We start from the raw sequence: 25731 nt of genomic DNA, 5'->3' as shown, positions 1-25731 counted from the left end.
TCTTTAACAGCTAACCAGTGAACTCTCAGAGAGCTTTCAGTGAGATTCCTGCTCCAGCAGCAGCCTGTTAGTCCGCCACTAATACATGCAAAATGATTGTTTTTTCCAATACCACAGAGATCAATAAGGGGCTCCACATAAACAGCGTCTCCGTGATGACTAGACGGTTGTCCAGTCGAGTCAGACAGGCGGACGGACTGCGAGCTGAGAGGAAACCAGACCTACAAGCTCTACACGTTTACAACCTTTTCCCGGACCGTTTTATTGGGAGGGTGATTTGATATTCCAGTCAGAGCTCCGTGTTTCCTTTTGTTTACTATGTGATCTGATCCATAAAGCTGCGTTCACAGACTCTATTAAACATTACTGGTACAGTTTTTCACCACTATTAGTGGAGTGATGTTCTTCTACTACGAGTTACTGGCAGAACGAGCTCATGGAGAGTTTGAGATGTAGATTAAACACATTTGTATATATTATTCTGGTGTCTCAGAGAGTACGGAGGCCCTGATACTAGTATACTATTAACATACTGTAGATCATGTTATGTGAAGGACAGAAAGTCTCTCAGTCGTCCTGATGTTTAGCTGGAAGTTGAGCAGCCATGTCTCCTAAAAATGACTTTCCCATACAATGAAACTTCTTTGCCAATTAGGTTTCAATCTCTCCGTTTACGTTTGTTTTTGACGTATCACAAATATGTTTAGTCACAGTCTGCGTAGGGAGGATGTCGAGATGGATGGATGAGTCAAACAAACGCCAGATGTTTGTGTCCAATGAGAAACTAAAAGTTATATTAACCCAAAACATGATCTCTTACTGAACCTATAACCAGGTAGTTCTGTTGCCTAAACCTAAATGTAATTGAGAATTCTGTTTCTAAACAGCAAAAGCACCAAGAGTGGTAAAAACACTATAACGTTGATATTACTGCTGTCAATCGATTCAAATAGTTAATCGCAGTTTATCGCATGATTGATTAATATTCTTATCAACATGGGAGTGGGCAAATATGCTGCTTTATGCAAATGTATGTATATATTTATTATTGTAAATCAATTAACAACACAAAACAATGAGAGTTATTGTCCAGAAACCCTCACAGGTACTGCATTTAGCATAAAACAATATGCTCACATCATTCACATATCTGAAGGTCAGAGGTCAAACGACCCCTTTGAAAATGGACATGATGGTTTTTCCTCGCCAAAATTTAGGGTAAGTTTGGAGCGTTATTTAAAAATGCCAGAAAACAAAGTCGGAAAAAAATCAAGAAAAAAGGCCGAAGTCCAAAAAATGTCGGAAGAAAAGGGGAAGAAAGGCAGAATTTTTTTTAAAGTCTGAAAAATGTCCAAAAAAAGGCAGAAGTAAGGCCAAACAATGTCGGAAAAAAAGTCCAACAAAATGTCGTAAAAAAAAGTTTGAAAAATGTACGGAAATAAAGGCCAAAAAAAGTCCGAAGAAAAGTCCGAAAAATTACCCAAAAAAAAATTGTTAGGTTTTTTAGTTTACTATGATACCAGTATCTTCACTCTAACTTTAAAACTGAGCCGCTACAACCTAAAAATCACAAGTTGCGTTAAAGAAATTAGTGGCGTTAAAACAAATTTGCGTTATCGCGTTATTATTGCGTTATTATCGCGTTATACTGCGTTAACGTTGAAAGCCCTAGTTGAGTTACATGTATGTAGAAATGTCGATATGAATCGTATCTTTGGTTCAGAAACGTTGAAAGTCAACGTCTCCGTGGTTCACAGAAACGTAAAATACCAACGTTTTATTCTGAGTTTAGCGTAAAAACCAAACCGAGCTCTAAAGTTCAGGATCGTCGTTGATCGTCTGGTTCCAACATCAACTTCTGAAAGTCACTCAGAGTTTCCAGATGAAAGGAAGCGTTCAGCAGCAGCAGAGGGTCGAGGCTTCTCCCGCCCCGAGGACTCGATTGTCATCTCCTTATTAATTTCCCCCTTTTGTCACAGCAGTAAACAACCAGTCCGATGGGTCTGAGGGGGGGCGGCGGGGGCGGCGGGGGCGGCGGCGGCGGAAGTGAATGGAGCACAAAGGCGAGGAGCAGGCGGTGGAAAGTTTTATCAAGGACGCGGGGGGGTTGAGGGTTGGTGACAAAGGCGGGAGCAGATGTTGAGGCTCTTTATCGCCTCTGAAAACATCCCAGTCTGCAGGAGATGAAAGGCCGCGAGCTTTCCTCCGCGGGCTGAGATACGGAGCCGTCTGGTAAACAACGGGCCCCTTTTGGCCCCTGCAGGACGCCGTACAGTACGCCCGGCGCCGTCGGAGCGGGAACGCCGCTGAATGATTAAGAGCCGATTTGTGTCTCAAGGTGTCACAGGTGAGAAACAACAACATGAATGACAGATCGGTGTCGTTTGTTTTATCCCCTTAGACGGTCAGACTGTTTCTTCTTTGATCAACAACCTCTTCCTGTCTGAAACGCCCCCGCGGTGATAAACACCACCCGCCTGGTGCTGCAAGTAGGTTAAACCAAACGAGACGCTTACATCATCTGCTCCTGGAAAACTTTAGAACAAGTCGGGGGAAACTGCAGAGGTAGTCGTTTGGGAGTTGTGAAGTCTGACTGGTGGCGAATTGTTTTAGGGTTTGTTTCACTCTGTTGTACGTCCCAGAGGGGTGGGGTTTAGCTCACAGGGCTAAAACAATGAGCGTCAGGAAGACAGAAGTTAACCAAAGTCTGTTTAGTCGACTTTTCTGTGACTGGAAGTTTTGTCTGATACTTTCTGATGCCCTGATGTTGTAAGACCCACCCGCCTGGTGTTCCCAGCAGGTTAAAACAAGCACACTATCACTCCTGGAGAAGCCTCAAACTGTTTTAGTTTAGGGAGACTGCAGAGTGAGGTGGTTTGGGGGGAGGATGAGGGAGGACACAACAGAGTTTTCATGTTTAACTGGTGCCAAATTGGATTTTAGGGTTTGTTTTTCTCAGCTGGACGTCCCAGAGGGGTGGGAAGGGTTCAGCTAAGACTTCATGGCAAGTGTCTGGAAGTTCAGACAGAGGTTTATGAAAGTGAAAGTCGGTTCAGTCTACTTTTTTGTCACTAAGATGTTATCAGATGCTCTGATATGGTAAGCGCCACCCGTCTGGTGTTCCAAGTAGGTTAAAACAAGCACACCAGTTACACCATCTCTCCCGGAAAAGGCTCAAAACTTTAAAACAAGTGGAGAGAAACTGCAGAGGAAGTCGTTTGGGAGGACACAACAGAGTTTTGAAGTCTGACTGGTGGCGAATTGTTTCAGGGTTTGTTTTACTCAGCTGGATGTCCCAGAGGGGTGGGGTTTACCTCATCGGACTAAAACAATGAGTGTTAGGAAGACAGAAGTCAACCAAAGTCTGTTTAGTCGACTTTTCTGTGACTGAAAGTTTTATCTGATACTTTCTGATGTCCTGACGCGGTAAGCCCCACCCACCTGGCATCCCAAGTAGGTTAAAACAAGCGTCTCTCCTGGAAATGCCTCAAACTTTTACCTGAGTCGAGGGAAACTGTAGAGGTAGAGAGACGGAGGACAAGCTGGCTTGTTGATGTCAGATTGGTATTTGAATCTACTTTTAAGGGTTTGTTTTAACTCCCTGGACATGCCAGACGGGTGGAGTTTATCAAACAGGATGACACAATGAGAGTTTTAGACAGACGTGACGTATCACAGTCGGTTTAGTTCCACTTTCCACTGACTGACATCTCACCTGAGACTATCTAGAGCCTTTATATCATGAACTCCACCCGTCTGGTGTTCCAAGTAGGACGAAACAAACACTTCTGTATGGGCCTCTGACTTTAATGCGAGCTGAGGGGAAACTGCCGAGGACGGTGGTTTGGAAAGTTGGAAGATATATTGATCTGTTCAGGCTTGATTGGTTTTACCCAATTGTAGTTTGTTTTACTCTCCTGTAGGTGCCAGCCGGGTGGGGCTTATCAACCAGGACAAAACAATGAAGTATATTAATCTAGTCCCACTTTCCTGTGGCAAACCTGGTGCTGGTACGGGCTAAGCCCCGCCCATCTGGCACTCCAAGTGGGCCGAATCAAGCGAGAGACTTATGTCATGGCTGCTGGAAGCGGCGCGGCGAGGCCGGAGGGTTTTATTGGAGCGCGGACGCGGCAGAGTGGTATTAAAGTTTACAGCTTCAGAGGAAATGTTGCCGCTGAGCTCCGGCTCTCAGAGTCCAGTTTCACCGTGTGAAGTTTATACTCTCTTTTATTTGGTCGCTGCGGACGCTGGAAGAACGGAGCGTTTGTTACGGCGGCGCGGGACGTCCAACAGGAACGCGGGGCGGGACGGAGACCTGCCAGCAGCTGGACGGGTTCACGTAGACCTGATGTCCCCGTTTCACTCTTTAAAGGAACTCTCTTCTCCTCTACTGTGGTTCGGTTTCCTTTGACCTACTCAACTTAACTTAAGGGGATAATTTAGGGATTTTAATATATTAAAGTAGTTTTAAGGGTTTTTTGCTTTAGGTTTTTAATTTGTAAAATAAACCTTAAATAAACAAAACATTACAGGTTATCCCTTAATTTGGACATTAAAAAGGCTCTAAAGGGGTTTTAAGGGATTTATCAGGCAGGTTTAAGGTATTTTTTAAGGGTAAACACCACTAAAGATTTACCAAATGACATGGAAGACATCGCTTAAATTCATACCTTCAAAAATACCTTATTTTGTTTTAGGCTTTCTCACTAAATTTAGAGGTTTTACACCTTAAAAATACTTAAATCCTTAAGATAACCCATTAAAAACCATCTCTATATATTATAATCTATTAATTAAGGGCCACTTTTAGGTTATTTTAAGGTAGAAATTAAGGGTTGACTGTGTTACTTATTCCCTTAATTTAAATATTGTGGTTCGTTTAAGGCACAAATTAAGGGGCACCTCTAGTTGAGGGTTTTGCTATCCTTTAAATCTCCTTAAATTTTTCAGAAAACCCATTAAATGTATTTCCATAGTCACAAGTAATTAATTAAAACTAAATCAATGCTCTGTTGACTTATAGGTTGTAATATATTAAAGTAGTTTTGAGGGCTTTTTGCTTTAGAGGTTTTTAATTGGTAAAAAAAATAATCAAATAAACAAAACAACATTACAGGATATCCCTTAATTTGGACCTTAAAGGGGCTTTAAAGGATTTATCAGCTCGGTTTAAAATCTTTTTAAGGGTAAACACCTCGCTTAAATTCATACCTTCAAAAAGACCTTATTTTTTTTTTAGGTTTTCACAATAATTTACACCTTAAAAATGCTTCCTTAAGATAACCCTTAAAACCCTTCTTTATACATTATAATCTATTCATTAAGCCGCAGCTTTAGGTTGTTTTAAGGTAGAAATTAGGGGGTTACCTGTACTTTTATTTTGTAAATTTGAAGGGTTTTTTTATTATTAATTCCTTATGAACATTATAATCCATAAAATGATCTGTTACTTAATCCTTTAATTAAAATATTGTGGTTCGTTTAAGGTACAATTAGGGGGCACCTGTAGTTGAGGGTTTTTTTTCTCTTTAAAACACCTTAATCGATTCAGAAAACCCATTAAATGTGTTTCTATAGTCACAAGTATTTAATTATAACTAAATCACTGGACATTTTAATGCTTTTTAATGTATAACGTGTAATGTGACACTCCTGTGATCAGAGCAACCCTCAGTGATTACCCAGCATCCACTTTGTTTATTTTAATAGATTATTTATGGAAACTTTGCCTTTATTTTGAAAGTATGAAAGGAAGGAGAGCTCATGCTGATCTGATCTGAGAGTCTCTGAGCGACGTCTAACCTTCAGAGGGGTCCAGGCGTCGGGCGCGGCGGCCATGTTTGGAGTTGTTGTGCACGAACATGTTGTCTGACACCGCCAGCACGTGGCCGTCCACGTTGACCGTAGTGGAGATCACCACCTGCACACAACAACACACTCTGGATCAGTCTGGAGAAGAACTCACGGATTAGGTAAAGGTGTCCCAGGTGTGTCCCAGGTGTGTCCCAGGTGTGTCTCTTACCTGGAACCTCCTCATGTCTCGGGGGTTTCCTGCGTTTTTCAAACAGTTCTGATTGCACTTGAGGAAGAACTTGAGGAAGAATCTGCAGATAAAAACAACAGCAGAGATTAGTGTCGAAGATCAGAGAGAGAACTGATCCGGGATCGGAGAGAGAACTGATCCGGGATCGGAGAGAGAACTGATCCGGGATCGGAGAGAGAACTGATCCGGGATCGGAGAGAGAACTGATCAAGGATCGGAGAGAGAACTGATCCGGGATCGGAGACAGAACTGATCCGGGATCGGAGAGAGAACTGATCCGGGATCGGAGAGAGAACTGATCAAGGATCGGAGAGAGAGCTGATCCGGGATCGGAGAGAGAACTGATCCGGGATCGGAGAGAGAACTGATCCGGGATCGGAGAGAGAACTGATCAAAGATCGGAGAGAGAGCTGATCCGGGATCGGAGAGAACAGTGAAGTCGGGCTCAGGTTGATTTTTCAGGACGCTCATTTAACACCAACACATGTTTGTGTTTCATGATTCATAATCCAACGAAAATAAAAAGTTAAACTGCTTCAAGAAAAAACATTTTTATGGAAAAGTATTTACAATAATACAGATATTATTCAGCAGCTACTGAACATACAAAGTGCACTCATTCTGGAGACTACTTCGAAATATGACATCTGATTTCAAGAAATATTAGCAAAAACACCTTATTTAGTTGTTTTTTCACTTATTTTTGAAGTGACCTTTTTCCGGTGTAATGTTTATAAATGTTAAATGTTAGGTATGTAGAACTGATTCTGGCTTCGTATGAAAATAATTCTGTTTATTGTTGACGTCTTTAAATCATCCTATTGAAGGAGTAAATGTAATTAACAATAAAAAGAGTCACATTTGGAACCAGTTGTTAAGGGATTTACTGAACATAATTTCTAGTTAATAAGGTAATAAAGTCACAGCTGACTCAGGTGAATGTACATTCATTTGCGGCGGCGTGCGGCGTTTGGCGTTTGTGGGTGTCAGCAGGTCAACACGCTGTTTCTCAGCAGCAGATGAAATTATCATTCAGCGGCGGCGTCTTGATAAAGACAGTCGACACTTCCTGCAGACTTATGGCGTCTCATTAGGAAACGGCCTTTTTGATTTTCCCTCCCGCACGTCCGATCCCTCGCCAGGCCGCGGCGTGCTGATTTACGCGGGTTTTTACGGTAGCGGAGGAGTATTGATTGGGAACGGATATCAATGAGGACGGGCGGTAATAACCGGCAGCTTTGGTGGAGGACGGCGGCGGGGGGGTCAGAATGGATGGCCACCTTAATGCATCTCCCACCGCCGTGTAATCTGTGCTCATCCATCTCTCGGACCATCAGCCCCGCCGCCGCCGCCACCCCCCCCGATAGAGCGCTTCCTGTTTAATTGCCACATTATCACAATAATAATCCGGGCAGTTAACAAGCGGCAAGGTCGCAGACAGACATGTCACATTAACCAGGGGATAACCTCGGCAGAGCACCCACACCCATCTTCTCCACTGCCGCCTGCTGCTGCAGCAAGGCATGCTGGGAGAGGGGGGGGGGGGGTCGTAGATATTAATGGAGGCTCTGTGAGGTCGCCATCGATTCCCACCTTAATAAGACACTAACAGTATCTTTAAAAACACACCGCGGGAGCTCAGCCAGCTCTCACTCTCTCACCGCACTTTCTATAAGAATCCCTTAAATGTTACCTTAAACAGCATCACTTAGACATTATTAAAGGGATTCTTTTAAGGGGATAATTTATGGATTGTGATATATTAAAGTTGTTTATGTGGGCTTTTTGATTTAGAGGTTTTTAATTCGTAAAACAACATTAAGGTTACTCCTTAATTTGTACCTTAAAGGGTTTTAATGGATTATCAGGTCGGTTTAAGGTCTTTTTACGAAAAAAATTAACAAATAACACAAGCTCTTAAAAATTAAAGGTGTTTTAATGAATTTATCCGGTCGGTTTAAGGTCTTTTGAAGGGTAAACGACCATAAATTTACCAAATAACATGAAATAACATTAAATTCATACCATCAAAAAATTACCTTATTTGTTTAGAGCATTAGTACATTTAAAGGTTTTCCATTTTAAAATAATTAGGGATTACCTGAACTTTTATTTTGTGAATTCTATGTGTTTTGTTTTTTTTCTTATTCCTTATAAACCCCTTAATCCATGCCAAAAAAGGCGTTATCAATTATAATCCATGAAATTATCTATTAATTAACCCCAAAATGTGCACCTTAATTGAAATATTGAATTTAAGGTAAAAAATTAAGGGGACCTGGAGTTGAGTTTTTTTTTTACCCTTTAAAACCGTAGTACCGCTGTAGTCACAATTTATGAATAAGAATAAAGAGACAGTAAACTGGAACTGGAGTTGTTTCGATAGTTCGACCAATATCAGAAATGCCTCCGATACTTACATCCATACATGATCAGTAGTAAACAGCTGTTAAATAATACTAATACTACTAATCATGCTGGTATCATAATCGGTACTCGGGAAGGAGAACATGGATATCGGAGGATATGGAGACATCAGAACATCTGTGACTGTCTTCAGGTTCAGGTTTGATTCATCAGTAAACAGCTGGAAGCTTCTGATGGTGATTTAAACTAAACTCAGCTCCACGGTTTCATCAGAGTTCACATGATCAGCTGATTCTACTGGTTGTTATAATGTGGTGAAGTTACCCTTTAAAGAGACACACTGTGTGTGTGTGTAGTGCATATATATACATATATATATATGTATGTATATATATATACAGTATATGGTGTGTGTACATTGTATAATGTATATATAGTGAAAGGTGATGCGAGGCTGTAGCTTCTATAACAGAGAAGATAATAATGTGAAGCTCCATTCAGATTCAGAGAGACGATACACAACGATCAATAGGTTCAATTAACACACAAACACAGACACACACTGTACTATATACACACTGTACACACTATACACACACTACATACACACTGTACTATACACACACTTTACACACATTATACACACTATAAACAGTGCAGAGACCAGACCAGATCCTCACACACATATACACACACACTATACACACAGAAATACACACACACACACACACACACACACACACACACACACACACACAAAAGGAATACACACAGTGATACACGTCTACACACAAACAATAACACAAGGAGCTGCTTAGAGACACAAAAACACACACACACACATGCACATATACAATGGTAGACACGTACACACAGAGAAATACAGTTATACACAGAGAAACATATACACAAACAGTGACACACATTCAACACACATATACACACACTGACAACAACACACACCAAAACACAAACACATGAACAAAAGCAGACATGAACACATAAAATACACACTTTATACTTCCTGTTCATGATTACGTGGATTACATACTAACCCATTTTGTTGGACATCCATGAATTGTAGTGAATTACTGTTAGTGGGTAAAGCTCCAAACGGTGGATGAGAACAACCTGAATAACTCCATGTAGGAAGCCATTAGCTCCACCTTTACTAGCTGCAACATTAAAGTGATTAAACACATTCATGCATCAATAATTATGTATTATTCTGCATAATGAGTCTTTTCTTTGTGTGCAGTCACACCTTCAGTCGACGTGAGGACGACGCAGCGGCACAACTAACGAGTTGAAAGAGTCACACTGTGTAATGTTATTAACTGGCAGTAAGTAAAGAGAGATTCACATGTAGAAATCAGATTCTTCTCTAACAAACACCAACAGCAGCAGCAGTGTCTACATGATAAACATATGAAAACATGATGAAGGAGGAGGCAGAGTGTAGAGCCGCTGCTCCGTCATTAGCTCCTTCTTCTTCTTCTTCAGTGGTTCTTTAAAGAGGAGGTGTAGATAATGAGAGGGACGCAGTCTGCTGGTGTCAGCTGTCACCTCATTACACCAGCACACAATCAATGAGAGGACGGAGAGAGGAGAGAGGAGAGAGGAGAGAGGAGAGAGGAGAGAAGAGAGAGGAGAGAGAGGAGGACGGAGAGAGGAGAGAGGAGGGAGGAGAGAGGAGAGGATAGAGGAGAGGAGAGAGGAGAGGAGAGAAGAGTGGAGATGAGAGGAGAGAGGAGAGAGGAGAGAGGAGAGAGGAGAGAAGAGAGAGGAGAGAGAGGAGGACGGAGAGAGGAGAGGAGAGGAGAGGAGAGAGGAGAGAGCAGAGAGGAGAGAGGAGGGAAGAGAGAGGAGAGAGGAGAGAGGAGAGAGGAGAAAGGAGAGAGGAGAGAGGAGAGAGGAGAGAGGAGAGAGGAAGGAGGAGAGGAGAGAGGAGAGAGGAGAGAGGAAAGAGGAGAGGAGAGAGGAGAGATGAGAGAGGAGAGGAGAAGAGAGGAGAGAGGAGAGAGGAGGGAAGAGAGAGGAGAGAGGAGAGAGGAGAAAGGAGAGAGGAGAGAGGAGAGAGGAGAGAGGAGAGAGGAGGAGAGAGGAGAGAGGAGAGAGAAGAGAAGAGAGAGGAGAGGAGATAGGAGCCTAACGCAGCTTTAGTTCCTCTTCATGTATCAGCGCTGTGTTAATCCACAGTTGGAGGACGGACGCTACAAACTGAAAGTGAAAGTGTCTGCTCGGGGCCAGAGAGAGAGTTGACAGACCAGACGATGGCGAAGGATTTGTGGGGCCTTCAAATGAAACTGGGAAGTCGTGTACACGATATGTTTGGCGTTCAAGTGGTTAAGTGGTGAGAACACCGCTGCTAAGCAACGACAATATTAACGTTACTGTCGGCGTCTCCATCGGTACCAACCATGTCATACTAGCTTGTCATGAAGGAGGTTAAATAACACTCCACACTTACATTAAATTTTAGCGAGGAAAAACTGTCATGTCCATTTTCAAAGGGGTCCCTTGACCTCTGACCTCCAGATCAGTGAATGTAAATGTGTTCTATAGGTACCCACGAGTCTCCCCTTTACAGACATGCCCACTTTATGATAATCACATGCAGTTTGGGGGCAAGTCATAGTCAAGTCAGCACACTGACACACTGACAGCTGCTGTTGCCTGTTGGGCTGCAGTTTGCCATGTTATGATTGGAGCATATTGTTTTCTGCTAAATGCAGTACCTGTGAGGGTTTCTGGACAATATCTGTCATTGTTTTGTGTTTATTGATTTACAATAATAAATATATACATACATTTGCATAAAGCAGCATATTTGTCCACTCCCATGTTGATAAGAGGATTAAATACTGGATAAATCTCCCTTTAAGGTTCATTTTGAAACAAAATGTGTGATTAATCGTCTTTATATTTCACCTCCAGCGTGACGGCGTTAAACAGCTGAGATTCACCTGGAGGTTTGTTCTCTGAGACGGCGAGGAGTCGTGTTTACTGTCAGTCTCTAACATGACGGAGCTGCTGGAGGATTTAAAGCTCATTTAGCTTCACATCAGCGTTTTAAACCGGCCACTCCAGATGATGTCACCCCCCCCGACCACACCCAGTGCACTATGGGAAGCAATTACATCGGGCTCAGATTACAAGAGGCCCTGATGATGAACACACACACACACACACACACACACACATACACTCTCCCTCCCTGGAGTCTCTCACTTATTACGTTAGAAAGAAAAAGAAGCAGAAAAAGAAAATCAATATTTCAGCAGGAGTATTTTTAAAAGCCGCCGCCGCCGCCGCTCGCCCTCACAGTGTGATGCTCTCTGTGAGAGGCCACCACACCGCCGCCAGTTTACCACCTGACCGCCCGGCGAGCCCGGGCCAGCACACCGCCGCCGCCACCATCCCCATCACCATCGACTCATCTTACGGGTGACAAACTGAAACAAAGCACAAAGCAAGCGTGGCGAGCCGAGGCCGCCGCCGCCACCGCCGCCGAGCTCCACAGCAATCCGTCCTGGTTAACCCGCTAACCGCCTCGCCGTCACATCTCATTTGTTTGCAGCTAACGAACAAAACCGTGGAGGAGAAACAACAAAGCTCGCAGGCGGTTTGTGCTACAGAAAAAAAACATCAGAAGAAGAAGAAGAAGGAGAAGAAGAAGAAGGAGGGAAGGCGTCGCCTCATTAGGAGGTCGAGTAAAGTCTAATATTGACTCTGCCGTGTTGTTGAAACGCCCTCTTCAAATAATTACTGAGGAGTTCAGATGATGCTCCTCGGCTGCTAATTAGGATATGAAACAAGAGCAGCTTCATGCCCATTACCATTACATGATGATTCAGTGTGTGTGTGTGTGTGTGTGTGTGTGTGTGTGTGTGTGTGTGTGTGTGTGTGTGTGTGTGTGTGTGGAGACGAGGCCCGCTCGGCTCTGCTACAGGACATCAATAATTCACAAGCCAAGATGGCAATTACAGGACCATGTACAATCAGACTAAATATTTGATGAGGCACTAAAACAGTCGTGGAACAGATCTGCCTCGGTCTCTCTCTGCAGCCGCTCCACCGTCTATTGTCACAACACATTAGCTGCTCGCTCCCTCGGTCCCCAGACTTTGTCTTGACACGCAAAAGCAGTTTATTCTGCTAAAAGAGCCTCGCGCAATTCATTTGTTCCGTCTGAAATATTGAGCGCAAGACATTATGCATTCTGGGAGGCTGCGGATCGCCGGCCGCCAACTCGTTTGTGTCTTTGCACATAAAGCGACAGTGACGAGGAGGAGGAGGAAGAGGAGGAGGAAGAGGAGGAGGAGAAGGAGGAGGAGGAGGAGGAGGAGGAGGAGGAGCATTAAATATCTGAAACTAATCAATCTGAATCGATCGCAATAAAAAGAGGAGATGCTCACACCCTCTTCCTCCTCCTCCTCCTCCCCCTCCTCCTCCTCCTCCTTCTCCTTCTCCTCTTCCTCCTCCTCTTCCTCCTGCTCGTCTTCCTCCTCCTCCTCCTCCTCCTCGTCTTCCTCCTCCTCGGTGACCGGAGGGAAATGTTTCTGCATTAAAAATAATGTGACACAAAATCCATGTCTAAAAACAGAAAGTGTGTATAAGGTGATGACTCCATCGCAGGATCGATCTCTGACTGACGACGAAGTCTAGAAACACGTGAAGGAGTTCGTCTGCAGGGACGAAGATCTGAGCTCATTAAGTCTTCTTCTTCTTCGTTGGTGTTTAAGACCTGCTGCTCTCCACCTGTCAATCAGTCAGCTCCTGGCGGTTCTGGCGGGATTTGACCTCATTTGTACCAAAGAGACGAAACTCTGCTGCCGCCATTTTGGACTGAAACTCTTTTTATATTTATAATATTTTATTTCAGTAGAATCTGACAATAGAATATTAATAATGTAGTTTAACTTTTGTACGTCTCTTTGTAGCAGGACGTTTTACTGGTAGTCACTTTCAGTCCTTGTTTCCTCTCCTTGTCTCGTCTCCTTGTTTCCTGTCCTCTCCTTGTTTCCTCTCATCTTCTCTCCTTTCCTTGTGTCCTCTCCTTGTCTCCTATTTCTGTTTCCTTTCCTTGTCTTCTCTCCTTGTCTCTTCCCCTTGTTTCCTCTCATCTTTTCTCCTTTCCTGTCCTCTCCTTGTTTCCTGTCTTCTCCTTGTCTCCTCTCCTTGTCTCCTCTCCAGCTGCTGCTGCCATTTTGGACTGAATATCATATTTATAATATTTTATTGTTCAACACTTCAGCGGAGACATTAAATATGAGAATAGAATATAAATAATGTAGTTTAACTTTTGTAGGTCTCTCTGTAGGAGGACGTTTTAGTGGCATCTGGTCGTCGCTTTCAGTCCAAAATGGTGGAAGCGTAGCTCTGCTGCTGGGAGCTGATGTTACAATAGAACCAACTATTGACGAACAAGTTGCGTTAAAGAAGTTAGTGGCGTTAGAAGGAATCTGCGTGAACACGTTATCATGTTAACTTTGACAGCCCTATATGTATATTTCATATATGTGTTTTATTACTGTAGCATGTAGTCGGTTCACGTCCTGCTGCTGGAGATAAACTATCTCTGTGTATAATAGCGAGCGGCGGGGAGACGGCGAGCGTTCAGAGCGTTCAGAGCGTTCACAGCGTTCAGAGCGTTCAGGGCGTTCACAGCGTTCACAGCGTTCAGAGCGTTCAGGGCGTTCACGGCGTTCAGGGCGTTCACAGCGTTCAGAGCGTTCAGAGCGTTCAGAGCGTTCACAGCGTTCAGAGCGTTCAGGGCGTTCACAGCGTTCACAGCGTTCAGAGCGTTCAGGGCGTTCAGGGCGTTCACGGCGTTCAGGGCGTTCACAGCGTTCAGAGCGTTCAGAGCGTTCAGGGCGTTCACGGCGTTCAGGGCGTTCAGGGCGTTCAGGGCGTTCAGGGCGTTCAGAGCGTTCAGAGCGTTCAGGGCGTTCACAGCGTTCAGAGCGTTCAGAGCGTTCAGAGCGTTCAGAGCGTTCAGAGCGTTCACGGCGTTCAGGGCGTTCAGGGCGTTCACAGCGTTCAGAGCGTTCAGAGCGTTCAGAGCGTTCAGAGCGTTCAGGGCGTTCAGGGCGTTCAGAGCGTTCAGAGCGTTCAGGGCGTTCACAGCGTTCAGAGCGTTCAGAGCGTTCAGAGCGTTCAGAGCGTTCAGAGCGTTCACAGCGTTCAGGGCGTTCAGGGCGTTCACAGCGTTCAGAGCGTTCAGAGCGTTCAGAGCGTTCAGGGCGTTCAGGGCGTTCAGGGCGTTCAGAGCGTTCAGAGCGTTCAGTGTGTTCAGGGCGTTCACAGCGTTCAGAGCGTTCAGAGCGTTCAGAGCGTTCACAGCGTTCAGAGCGTTCAGGGCGTTCACAGCGTTCACGGCGTTCAGGGCGTTCAGGGCGTTCAGAGCGTTCAGAGCGTTCAGAGCGTTCACAGCGTTCAGAGCGTTCAGGGCGTTCACAGCGTTCAGAGCGTTCAGAGCGTTCAGAGCGTTCAGAGCGTTCAGGGCGTTCAGGGCGTTCAGGGCGTTCAGAGCGTTCAGAGCGTTCAGGGCGTTCACAGCGTTCAGAGCGTTCAGAGCGTTCAGAGCGTTCACAGCGTTCAGAGCGTTCAGGGCGTTCACAGCGTTCACAGCGTTCACAGCGTTCAGAGCGTTCAGAGCGTTCAGAGCGTTCAGAGCGTTCAGGGCGTTCAGAGCGTTCAGAGCGTTCAGAGTGTTCAGGGCGTTCACAGCGTTCAGAGCGTTCAGGGCGTTCAGAGCGTTCAGAGCGTTCAGAGCGTTCAGAGCATTCACAGCGTTCAGAGCGACTAACAGAAGGAGGCTGAATAACGAGGATCAGAGCCGACAGGAGCAGACATGTTGAACACCGACGTGTTGGAGAGTCTTCCTGTTTGTGTTCTGCTGCTTCCTGTTAGCTGGAGGTGAGATGCCGTCTGAGTGTGTGTGTGTGTGTGTGTGTGTGTGTGTGTGTATGGATGTTGTGTATATATAAAAACACATGCTGAGTTCCTGGAGCGCAGAGACCAACACAACATCCCATAATTATTTCATACTGCCTGAGAGAGAGAGACTGAAAGAGGGAAGAAGTAAACCAGTTCTCCTTCACAACACACACACACACACATCTACACACACACACACACACACACACACACACACACACGCACATCGAACTCAGGTTACACCTCAGCTGTATTTTGGCAGCGTTGTCATGACGATCAGCATATTTGTCTCTGCGATTGAAAAGTCATCCGTGTGACGCAACGCTGCAGCCGGACAGTGTGTGTGTGTGTGTGTGTGTGTGTGTGTGTGTGTGCGTGCGTGTGTGTGCGTGTGTGTGTGTGTGTGACATCATGACTTAGAAATGAGGAGGAAATCGGAGAAAGATTCAAAATTCGGGGAAAAATATCCGAACGCACGTCGTCCATTAAAAACACTGAACTGACCGACCAATCAGACGCATGGAAACACACACACACACACACACACACACACACACACACACACACACATGCCAGTACACTCAGTAGTACACCGTCTGTCACCAGTGGACAAAATAAGTGAAACACAAACTAGGACCTCAGAGTTGAATCGTGTCCTGTGTACCAGTGACACCAGTAAACACCCAGCAGGGTTAGGGTTAGACTAGCAGCGGCCCCGGGGCATCATGGGAGTTGTAGTGTATGTGGTGTAGTATTATATATGTGGACAGCTCGGCAGCATATTGTCAACCAGAGGGAGCACCGAGAGAGCAGCTGCCACCAGATAAACCTCAGAACACCACCAACACGGTGAGAAATACGGGCCTGGAAACAGCCTGGAAACAGCCTGGTAAAGTAGCCTAGAACAAGCCTGGAAACAGTGTGGAAATAACCTGGAAACAACCTGAAAACAACCTGGTAAAGCAGACTGGAAATAACATGGACACGCCCTGGTAAAACATCCTGGAAACAGTCTAGAAACAGCCTGGAAACAACCTGGAAACACCCTGGAAACATCCTGGAAACAACATGTAAACTCTCTGGAAACACAGTGAAAAGCAGCCTGGAAACAGCCTAGAAATAGCCTGGTAAAGCAGCTTAGAAATAGCCTGGTAAAGCAGCTTAGAAGCAGTCTAGAAACAGCCTGAAAAATAAGGCTGGAAACAGTCTACAAACAGCCTGGAAACAGCCTGGAAATAACCTGGTAAATCAGCTTGGAAACAATATAGTAACAGCCTGGAATATAAGGGGACAGACAGAGGTCTCGGCACCACTAAATGAATAAAATGAGCCACATTAACACAAACCTGTAATTTGTCTCATTAAATATGTAAATATAATTGGTGGCTCTCAGACTGGAGTCCAGGAAACTCCAGGCAGCCTTGAAGGGAGTTCCAGGGGCTAAAAATGTTTTAATGTTAATGTTAATGTTAGAATTCAGATCCACATTTAAAGACGTGTAAAGAGTGTAAGTTTAAATTCGGGTATTTATCTTTTTGTTTTATGTACAAAACTGAACTTTGACTTTTAAAGTTTCATTTCCATTCAGATTTTTGTTGCTTTTCTTCATCTCGTCTGTTGTTTGTGTAGAATATAACATAATGTAAAAGTTTTGTTTAAAGCAGATTCCCCCTGTGGTTAAAGAACAGCTTAATAAAAAGGTCAACAGCTGAAGTCTCCACATTCAGCTCTCTGGGACTGAACCAGTCCATTCTGGACCTGGAGGGGTCAGAGGTCATGCACTGCACATCTCCAGGAAATACTCCGGTCCAAAATGTGAAATGCTAACCACGCAGCTGGACTTCATGTCCCATGATTCCTCTGTTCTCCAGGTGATCTCCAGGGTAACTCCAGGTACGTGTGTGAAGCCCTGATATCAGCCCCATCATCTCTCCGGTGTTGAACTGAAGGATTTATTTATCCTCTCTGGACGGAGGAGAATCCTTCAACTTCTCGTCTGATGAAATCCTCCTAAAACCTGCTGGGTTTAAGCTCCAAACAGCCTCCAGCTAAAAGCTGAAAACCCGGACCGCTTCTTTCCTGAAGAGTTGACGTTTTCAGAGATCGTTGAGGTTTGATATGAATTTCATCACGGCCGAGCTGCTCGTGGCTCAAAGGCACGTCGGCGGCTCTCAGATGAAGAAGTCAACGCCTCCTAAATTAAGGTCAGACCTCCGAATATCAAAGATCAACTTATTAAAATAAGATGGAGACGCACAAAGAGAAGAGAGGCGTCTCTGTGGGGGAACACACTCAGCTTCCAGCAGTGAAACCTCAGCGAGGTTCTGACCCGCCGACTCCTCTCTGACCCACAAACCCCACAATCCTTCCTGCAGCCGGCTGTCAGGACTCACAGATACCAACAGGCTGCAGCTCCACACACAGTAAATATGAATTATATAAACATAATGTTGATATGAGCAGAGAGCAGAGAGTCACTTATCCAGAGATATAAGAACCAGTCTGATATATTCAGTCCTCTAACGCGCAGATTCATTTTAACGCCACTAATGTCTTTAACACATTAACACAACTTGTGGTTTTTAGATTGCAACGGTACAACTTGATCCCTATATCATAGTAAACTATAAAACCTGATGAATCCATCAGTACCAACCAGGTCAGACTACTACTACTACTACTACTACTACTGGTATCATAGTAAACTATAAAACCTGATGAATCCATCGGTACCAACCAGGTCAGACTACTACTACTACTACTACTACTACTGGTATCATAGTAAACTATAAAACCTGATGAATCCATCAGTACCAACCAGGTCAGACTACTACTACTACTACTACTACTACTACTACTACCACTACTACTACTACTGCTACTACTACCTCTACTACTACTACTACCTCTACTACTACTACTACTACTACTACTACTACTACCTCTACTACTACTACTACTACTACTACTACTACTACTACCTCTACTACTACTACTACTACTACTACTACTACTACCTCTACTACTACTACTACTACTACTACTACTACTACTACTACTACTACTACCTCTACTACTACTACTACTACTACTGGTATCATAGTAAACTATAAAACCTGATGAATCCATCGGTACCAACCAGGTCAGACTAGCTGGTCATGAAGAGGTTAAATAACACTCCAAACTTACACTAAATGTTGGAGCGGAAAAACTGTTATGTCCATTTTCAAAGGGTCCCTTGACCTCTGACCTCCAGATATGACCTCTCTCATGACCTGGAGAGAATATACTACTGCTACTACTACTTCTACTATTACTGCTACTACTACTTCTACTATTACTGCTACTACTACGACTACTACTACTACTACTACTACTACTAGTAGTACGACTACTACTACCACTACTACTACGACTACTACTACTACTACTACTACTAATACTACTACTAATACTACTACTACTACTACTACTACTACTACTAGTACGACTACTACTACTACTACTACTACTACTACTAGTACGACTACTGCCACTTCAACTGCTAGTACTCCCACCACCACTACTAGCCAACTACAGACATCACTATTACTATTAGGCTACTACTTTTACTACTGTAACTACTTCTACTGACACCACTACCATCACCACCACTACTAAGAGTACTTCTGCTGCTGTATAGTACTATAGTATAGTACTAATAGTACTACTGGCTACTGTATTACTGACAGTATAGTACAAGGCCTGTAGTACCATTAACACTTGTACTACTACTATACCATTACTGCCACCACCACTACTACTAATAGTATTACTACTACTATAACTACTACTACTGCTGCTGTATTCCTGACAGTGTAGTACAAGGCCTGTAGTATCTGTAGTTAGTAGCTAATAAATCAGATTGCTAATTGCTAATTAGTAGTTTTCTAGAAGACAGAAGTGGACGTAGAAGCGTCACGATAAAAGAGAAGAGAACTGGAATAAAAGAGGATTATTTCCTATGAAATGAAATATTGAGATGGCCGTCTGTGACCTCTGCTGCCGTCTGTGACCTCTGCTGCCCTGAATGAGCCTAAAGGTCAGACGACACTCTAAGTGACAGTAATGGTTCCTCTCATTTATAAGAAACATCTTCTTCTCCACTTTTATGATTCATTTAACACACTCCGCCCGCCTGAGCAGTAAATACTTAATATGTACAACATGATTAAATGATTGCTCCACATTCAAGCCCAGATAGACGCTAACGCTTTAATTAATGTTTTACATTCACTGAAATATGTTTGCTTTTGCTTTCACTCCATCAGAGACACATCCTTCTCTTAAAAGGCCAGCGCAGAGGTTTTAACAGTTCCAGCTCCTGAAGTACACATCCTTTACTTAAAGGGCCAGCGCAGTGTTTTTACCAGTTCTAGCTCCTGAAGTACACATCCTTTACTTAAAGGGCCAACAGAGGTTTACCAGTTCTAGTTCCTGAAGTACACATCCTTCACTTAAAGGGCCAGCGCAGAAGTTTACCAGTTCTAGTTCTTTAAGTACACATCCTTTACTTAAAGGGCCAGCACAGAGGTTTACCAGTTCTAGCTCCTGAAGTACACATCCTTTACTTAAAGGGCCAGCCCAGAGGTTTACCAGTTCTACTTCCTGAAGTACACATCCTTTACTTAAAGGGCCAGCACAGAGGTTTACCAGTTCTAGCTCCTGAAGTACACATCCTTTACTTAAAGGGCCAGCCCAGAGGTTTACCAGTTCTACTTCCTGAAGTACACATCCTCTGCTTAAAGGGCCAGCCCAGAGGTTTACCAGTTCTACTTCCTGAAGTACCCATCCTTTACTTAAAGTGCCAGCAGAGGTTTACCAGTTCTAGTTCCTGAAGTACACATCCTTTACTTAAAGGGCCAGCGCAGAGGTTTACCAGTTCTAGTTCTTGAAGTACACATCCTTTACTTAAAGGGCCAGCGCAGAGGTTTACCAGTTCTAGTTCTTGAAGTACACATCCTTTACTTAAAGGGACATTAGAGGTTTACCAGTTCTACCTCCTGAAGTACACATCCTTTACTTAAAGGGCCAGCCCAGAGGTTTACCAGTTCTAGTTCCTGAAGTACACATCCTTTACTTAAAGGGCCAGCCCAGAGGTTTACCAGTTCTAGTTCCTAAAGTACACATCCTTTACTTAAAGGGCCAGCCCAGAGGTTTAACAGTTCTAGTTCCTGAAGTACACATCCTTTACTTAAAGGGCCAGCCCAGAGGTTTAACAGTTCTAGTTCCTGAAGTACACGTCCTATACTTAAAGGGCCAACGCAGAGGTTTTAACAGTTTTAAGTACACGTCCTTTAGTAATATCCGTACCTGTATTTAAATGTGATCAGATCAATCTCTCTCTTACCATCCTCAGTAGCAGTAGTAGTAGTAGTAGTAGTAGTACTAGTTCATGTATATCATCCTGACAGATGTTTCTCTTTACGTTGATCACTATTCAGAGCAGCCTTCACAGGGCTCCTGCAGCTATCTGAGGTATTTAATTAAGAGTGTGACTGCTGACGGTTCAACGTCCAGCGTTATTGAACCAAAATTAAAGGAAAAGGAGGTGATTTGAATAACGGCCCGGGGCGTCGCTTCCAACCACTTCATTTCAATATCTCTTCACGCCACTTTAACCTCTCCTGCTGCTGCTGAAGCTGCTGCTGCGTCGAGGCTGAAGACTGAAGGAAAATAAAACGCCGCTGAGTGTCACCTGAACAGGAAACTGTAATAATTACAAACACGGAGAAGAAACGGAATCTGAGGAGCGTCGGCGGCTGTTTATTAAAGGAACATTACGCCTGTTTCTACACGTAAAAAAGTCAACTTAACACAAATCATTTACACTTTTCATCATCCATCAGTTTTTAGATTCATCTCCTGCCTTTAAAGGAGCCATGTATGGAAGTCTAAGGCTGCCAATATCAATAGAAAATATTTTTAATCTATTTGAAATTACCATTTGTGTCACTCATTTACATTTCATTTCACTATATTGTTTTTAAAAAGGCTGATTCTATTGACATTTTTTGAGAAACCCACTACAGTAATCTCTGAGTAGCCATTGTATTTTTTATTTTATATATAGAGATATTTATTATTATTAGTAGTAGTATTTTATTTTTATTCATTATTATTTTTATTTATTATTATTTTTTTATTATAATTATATATCCTTTATGTATATTTTTTGTGGTTGCTTGTGTATTTGTTTTTTTGGGAGAGTAGATGGATGTGAAATCTTTTCACTGTACAGTTTAATTCATTACTGATAATCAATAAAAAGACCTTTGAAGGAAAGAAAAGATCTATTTTACCATATTATTTATTTATGGCGGTATATTCAAACATCACATGAATATAATCTAATTATAATTAGTTTTAATTGTTTTAATTTAATAATATTATGTTATATCAGTGTTGTTTCAAACTCAATCTGGTTTGGAAAATGAAATCAATAAAGTGAAGTTTACAGTATTTATAGAAATTAGTCAAATAAAATAGATACATTTTAATTTAATGTGTTTTAATCATTCATTCTCACGGCATCGTTTGCTTTAATATTTTTAGTTTTTATTTCGTTTTTTAATTGCTGTGAGTTTGTTCTTGATTTTAACACCAGATGGATCATGATGAGGTGTTAGTAGGTAGCTGAAGTATACAGTAAGTACTATGAGTCATAGTGGTAATAATACTGTTCAAATATAGAGGAAGTGTATTGAATCTACACACACACACACACACACACACACACACACACACACCGTGCTGATTGGTTGCTGATAAAGAGGAGGAATAATGATGCAAGCATTACAAAGTAAATGTAATTTACTTTCCTTTGAAGTCGGCGTCAACACCAAACCACGCCGGCCAAATTAAACACACACACACACACACACACACACACACACACACACACACACACACACACACACACACACGCAGATATATATCCGAAAGAAGGAGTTCTTACACCTAATTGGCACAAACAGCTCGGAGAAAACATGTTTTTTGGTGGACTGTGTTTTCCTGCTCTGCAGATTTTAAAGCTTCGCTGCTATTCTCCATCTGTTTGGCGGCGGCTCCACGCCGCTGCGCTGGGACCAGCGGTCAGCAGCAAGGTGAAGCCAGCCGCACCATCTGGCCTGACCTTGGGCCGCTCTCGGACCGACGGAGGCTCCGACGTGTGAGGCCGGGGTTGGAGGGAGAAGAGAGAGAGGACGGGACAGGAATCCTCCTCATCCTGTTAGATTAACTCGTGTCTTTCATCGGCTCTTTAAAGGGTTGATTTCACACGTCCTGTTGTTCACTTTAAAGTCTTTAAACAACAAAACCTTCCTGGTTGTGAAGCTGAAAACACCGACAGCTCTTCTTCATCTGTTTCATCTCTACTGGACGGATACCAAACACGTTTAATTACTCACTAATATGTGAGTTAACTCCTCTGAGGCATCACCAAACACAGTCAACGTTAACACAACGTGTCACCACGTCCTTCTCTTGTCTCCTCTTTGAGGACGAGTCCATGGATCTGGATCTGGATCTGGACTCTGCTCAGGAGGTGACCCCAGACAGAGTCCAGGTGCTTTTAGAGGCTGGCAGCAGAGCCGTCCGTCCTGATTGGTCGACTACAACAAACACTAAAACAGTGACCTCCACTTTACAGCTGAATCTGTGTGAAGCAGGACGAACTCTAACAACAAACAGTGCACGGACTAAAAACTAAAAACATGAAACAAGATCATAGAAAAATAAAACATCGGTGCAGAAGAGTGAAACTGACGGGTTGTTAAAATCTGTTTCTCTTTCTAACAATGTTTCCTGTTGGCTGAAACGCCTCGTGTGGAGCCGGATGCTCTCACACACCGTTCAGAGCTATTCCTACTAACAGCAATTCACTGTAATTCTTGTATATCCCACAAAATCAATTCATATTTAATCCACGTAATCGTGAACCAGGAAGTATAAAGAGCGGTGAACGGTGTGTAGGGAGGAGGTCGGAGTGGATGGGGGGGGATCTAAACACACCAGACTTTCACCAGGAGACCGCTGCTCATGTCCCGTCTGAAACCAGAAGTCAACGTTGATTTATTTTGTCAACGTTGACTTAAGTTAAAACACTTCTGGAGTTATTTTAACCCACGAACGAATGAAGACGGAAGTATATTTTGAAATGCATGTAACAAGCGGAAATTGACTTCGAAAAAATGTGAGAAAAAAAGTCAGAAAAATGTGAGAAAAAAAGATGGAAAAAAGGCAGGAGAGAAGTCTGAAAATATCTGAAAAATGTCCAAAAAATGTCCGAAAATAAGTCTAACAAAAATTTTAAAAAATGTCCAAAAAAAGTCTGAAAAATATCAAAAAAGGTGGAAAAAGGCAGAAGACATTTCTGAAAATACTCGAAAATAAGTCTGAAAAATGTCACAAAGGAAGTAAAAAAAAAATCTGAAAAATGGCCGAAAAATTTTGAAAAAAAGTCAGAGAAAAAGTAAAAAAAAAAAATGTATCGGCCAATACCACAAGTTCAGGTATCGGAATCAGAATCGGGAAGGAAAAAATGGTATCGTAACGTCTCTAATACGAACTGTCGTATGAGGATACATTGTTAGGCGTCACTGACATGGTGGTGGTGGTTTGGCCAAAGAGTCTAGAAGAATATTTATAATATTTTATTGTTCAACAAAAGACATTTCAGTAGAATATGACAATAGAATAGAAATTATTTTGTTGTACTTTTGTAAATATCTTGTCTTCCTACCGGGACACGTCCTCGAAGTTGCAGCAAAACACAAAATAAAAGATAAATGAATCTAAACTCTGCCACCAGATCTGACCTCAGCTCAGCCGTTAACCAGCCGTCAAACAATACAGTCAATCTGGATTTATGAGAGAGAGAGAGAGAGAGAGAGAGAGAGAGAGAGAGAGAAATAGAGAGAGAGAGAGAGAGAGAGAGAGAGAGAGAGAGAGAGAGCAGACTGATGTCAGCATCCATCTTTTCATATTCCAGCCGGCTGTAAGTGGATTACTGATGAAATCATTCACAGCTAATGGCATCCAGACGGCCGAGAGACACCGAGACAGACAGAGAGAGAGAGAGAGAGAGAGAGAGAGAGAGAGAGAGAGAGAGAGAGAGAGAGAGAGAGAGAGAGCGGGGCCTGTTCACACCTGGCGTTAACATGCATTGAGATCTGATCCCTCAGACCACATTCAGAGGTGGTCTGGACCACATATGGTCACATTCTTCACCGCCTCCTCTGCTGACGTCCTCTACGTAACGCCGGCTTCACGCTACCCGCCTGATTCCCTCCTCCCAACTATGTTTTAATGGTTCTAAAGATTATTTGTGTGTGTGGGAAACCCCGAGGACAGACGATGACGCCGTCACGCGGGGAAAGAATGACAGCCAATAGAGAACCAAGCTGACTGAAGAAGGAAGGACGACCACCGCCGTCGTCATGACGGCCGCGGCTAACGTACGAGCTAATGCTAATCGTGACGCATAAAGTCGTAGTGAGATGGAGCTCAGACCAACTGGTTGATTAGTGTTTATGTAACGTGTCTCCATGTCTTCATCCATCCAAAGTAATAACTAACATCACTAGTTCTTCCTGCCCGTCGTCCGTCCTTGTTGTTCATACAGTGCTGATGTGCATCTAGATAAAGACAGAAACATCTGGAGAGTTTCTCCAGAATCTGCTCAGTTTTCCCGGGAAAAATACCGAAATACCGGAGAGATCCATGAAGACTGAACGTCATCCAAACCTCAACACAGCCTCCAAACAACCGTCTAGATAATAAAGTCTGACCGTGAAAAGCCGTTATTACACCGAGTTACTCTCCACAGCTTCATCATCACCACAACAACCCTCCAGAAGATGTATAACATTACAGAAAACTGTGTTATAATCTCATCACATCCCTCATAAAGCTCAAATACATCACATTCCTTCACTGGCCGTGATGCGTTCACTGACCTCAAACATCCACCCACAGCAGCTCCTGTTGCTGCTGTGGATCATCAACACATCTGGGCTTCAGTCACTGAGGGTCAGCGTCTGTTGTTCATTTATATATTATTATTATTATTATAAACTGGTCCTCATGAGTCAGGATGTCCAGGTAGAAACTGATCGGAGGAGTTTAATTCACCTTTAAGATGCTCAGAAACATCTGCACATATTGAACTAATATATAATAAAACATCTGGATAAACACCAGATGATGATAAATAAACCTGCTATTCTGAGTTTAAACGTCTATTAATATATTAATATATCAGTTTTCACAGAAAAAACAGGAACCAGAGAGATGATCAGCATAAATCAATCAATCAATCAATCAATCATCTCTAATCA

General features: G+C 43.2%; 1 protein-coding gene across 6 annotated transcripts in view; it reads right to left on the bottom strand.

Moving 5' to 3' along the window:
• The window catches only part of LOC119494005 (transcription factor COE3-like), a 183236-nt gene that overhangs the window by 54937 nt on the left and 102568 nt on the right, over nt 1-25731 (bottom strand). For all 6 annotated transcript variants that reach the window (XM_037779594.1, XM_037779595.1, XM_037779593.1 and 3 more), the window contains 2 exons: nt 6023-6104; nt 5803-5920 (listed from right to left, as the gene is read on the bottom strand). In XM_037779594.1, coding sequence (XP_037635522.1) covers nt 5803-5920; nt 6023-6104 — 200 coding nt within the window. The remainder of the gene's footprint in view (nt 1-5802; nt 5921-6022; nt 6105-25731) is intronic.

This window comes from Sebastes umbrosus, chromosome 9, assembly GCF_015220745.1.
Source record: "Sebastes umbrosus isolate fSebUmb1 chromosome 9, fSebUmb1.pri, whole genome shotgun sequence".
Lineage (NCBI taxonomy): Eukaryota > Metazoa > Chordata > Actinopteri > Perciformes > Sebastidae > Sebastes > Sebastes umbrosus.
The sequence above is the reverse complement of the archived record's forward strand: the minus strand, read 5'-3'. Positions and strand labels throughout refer to the sequence as shown.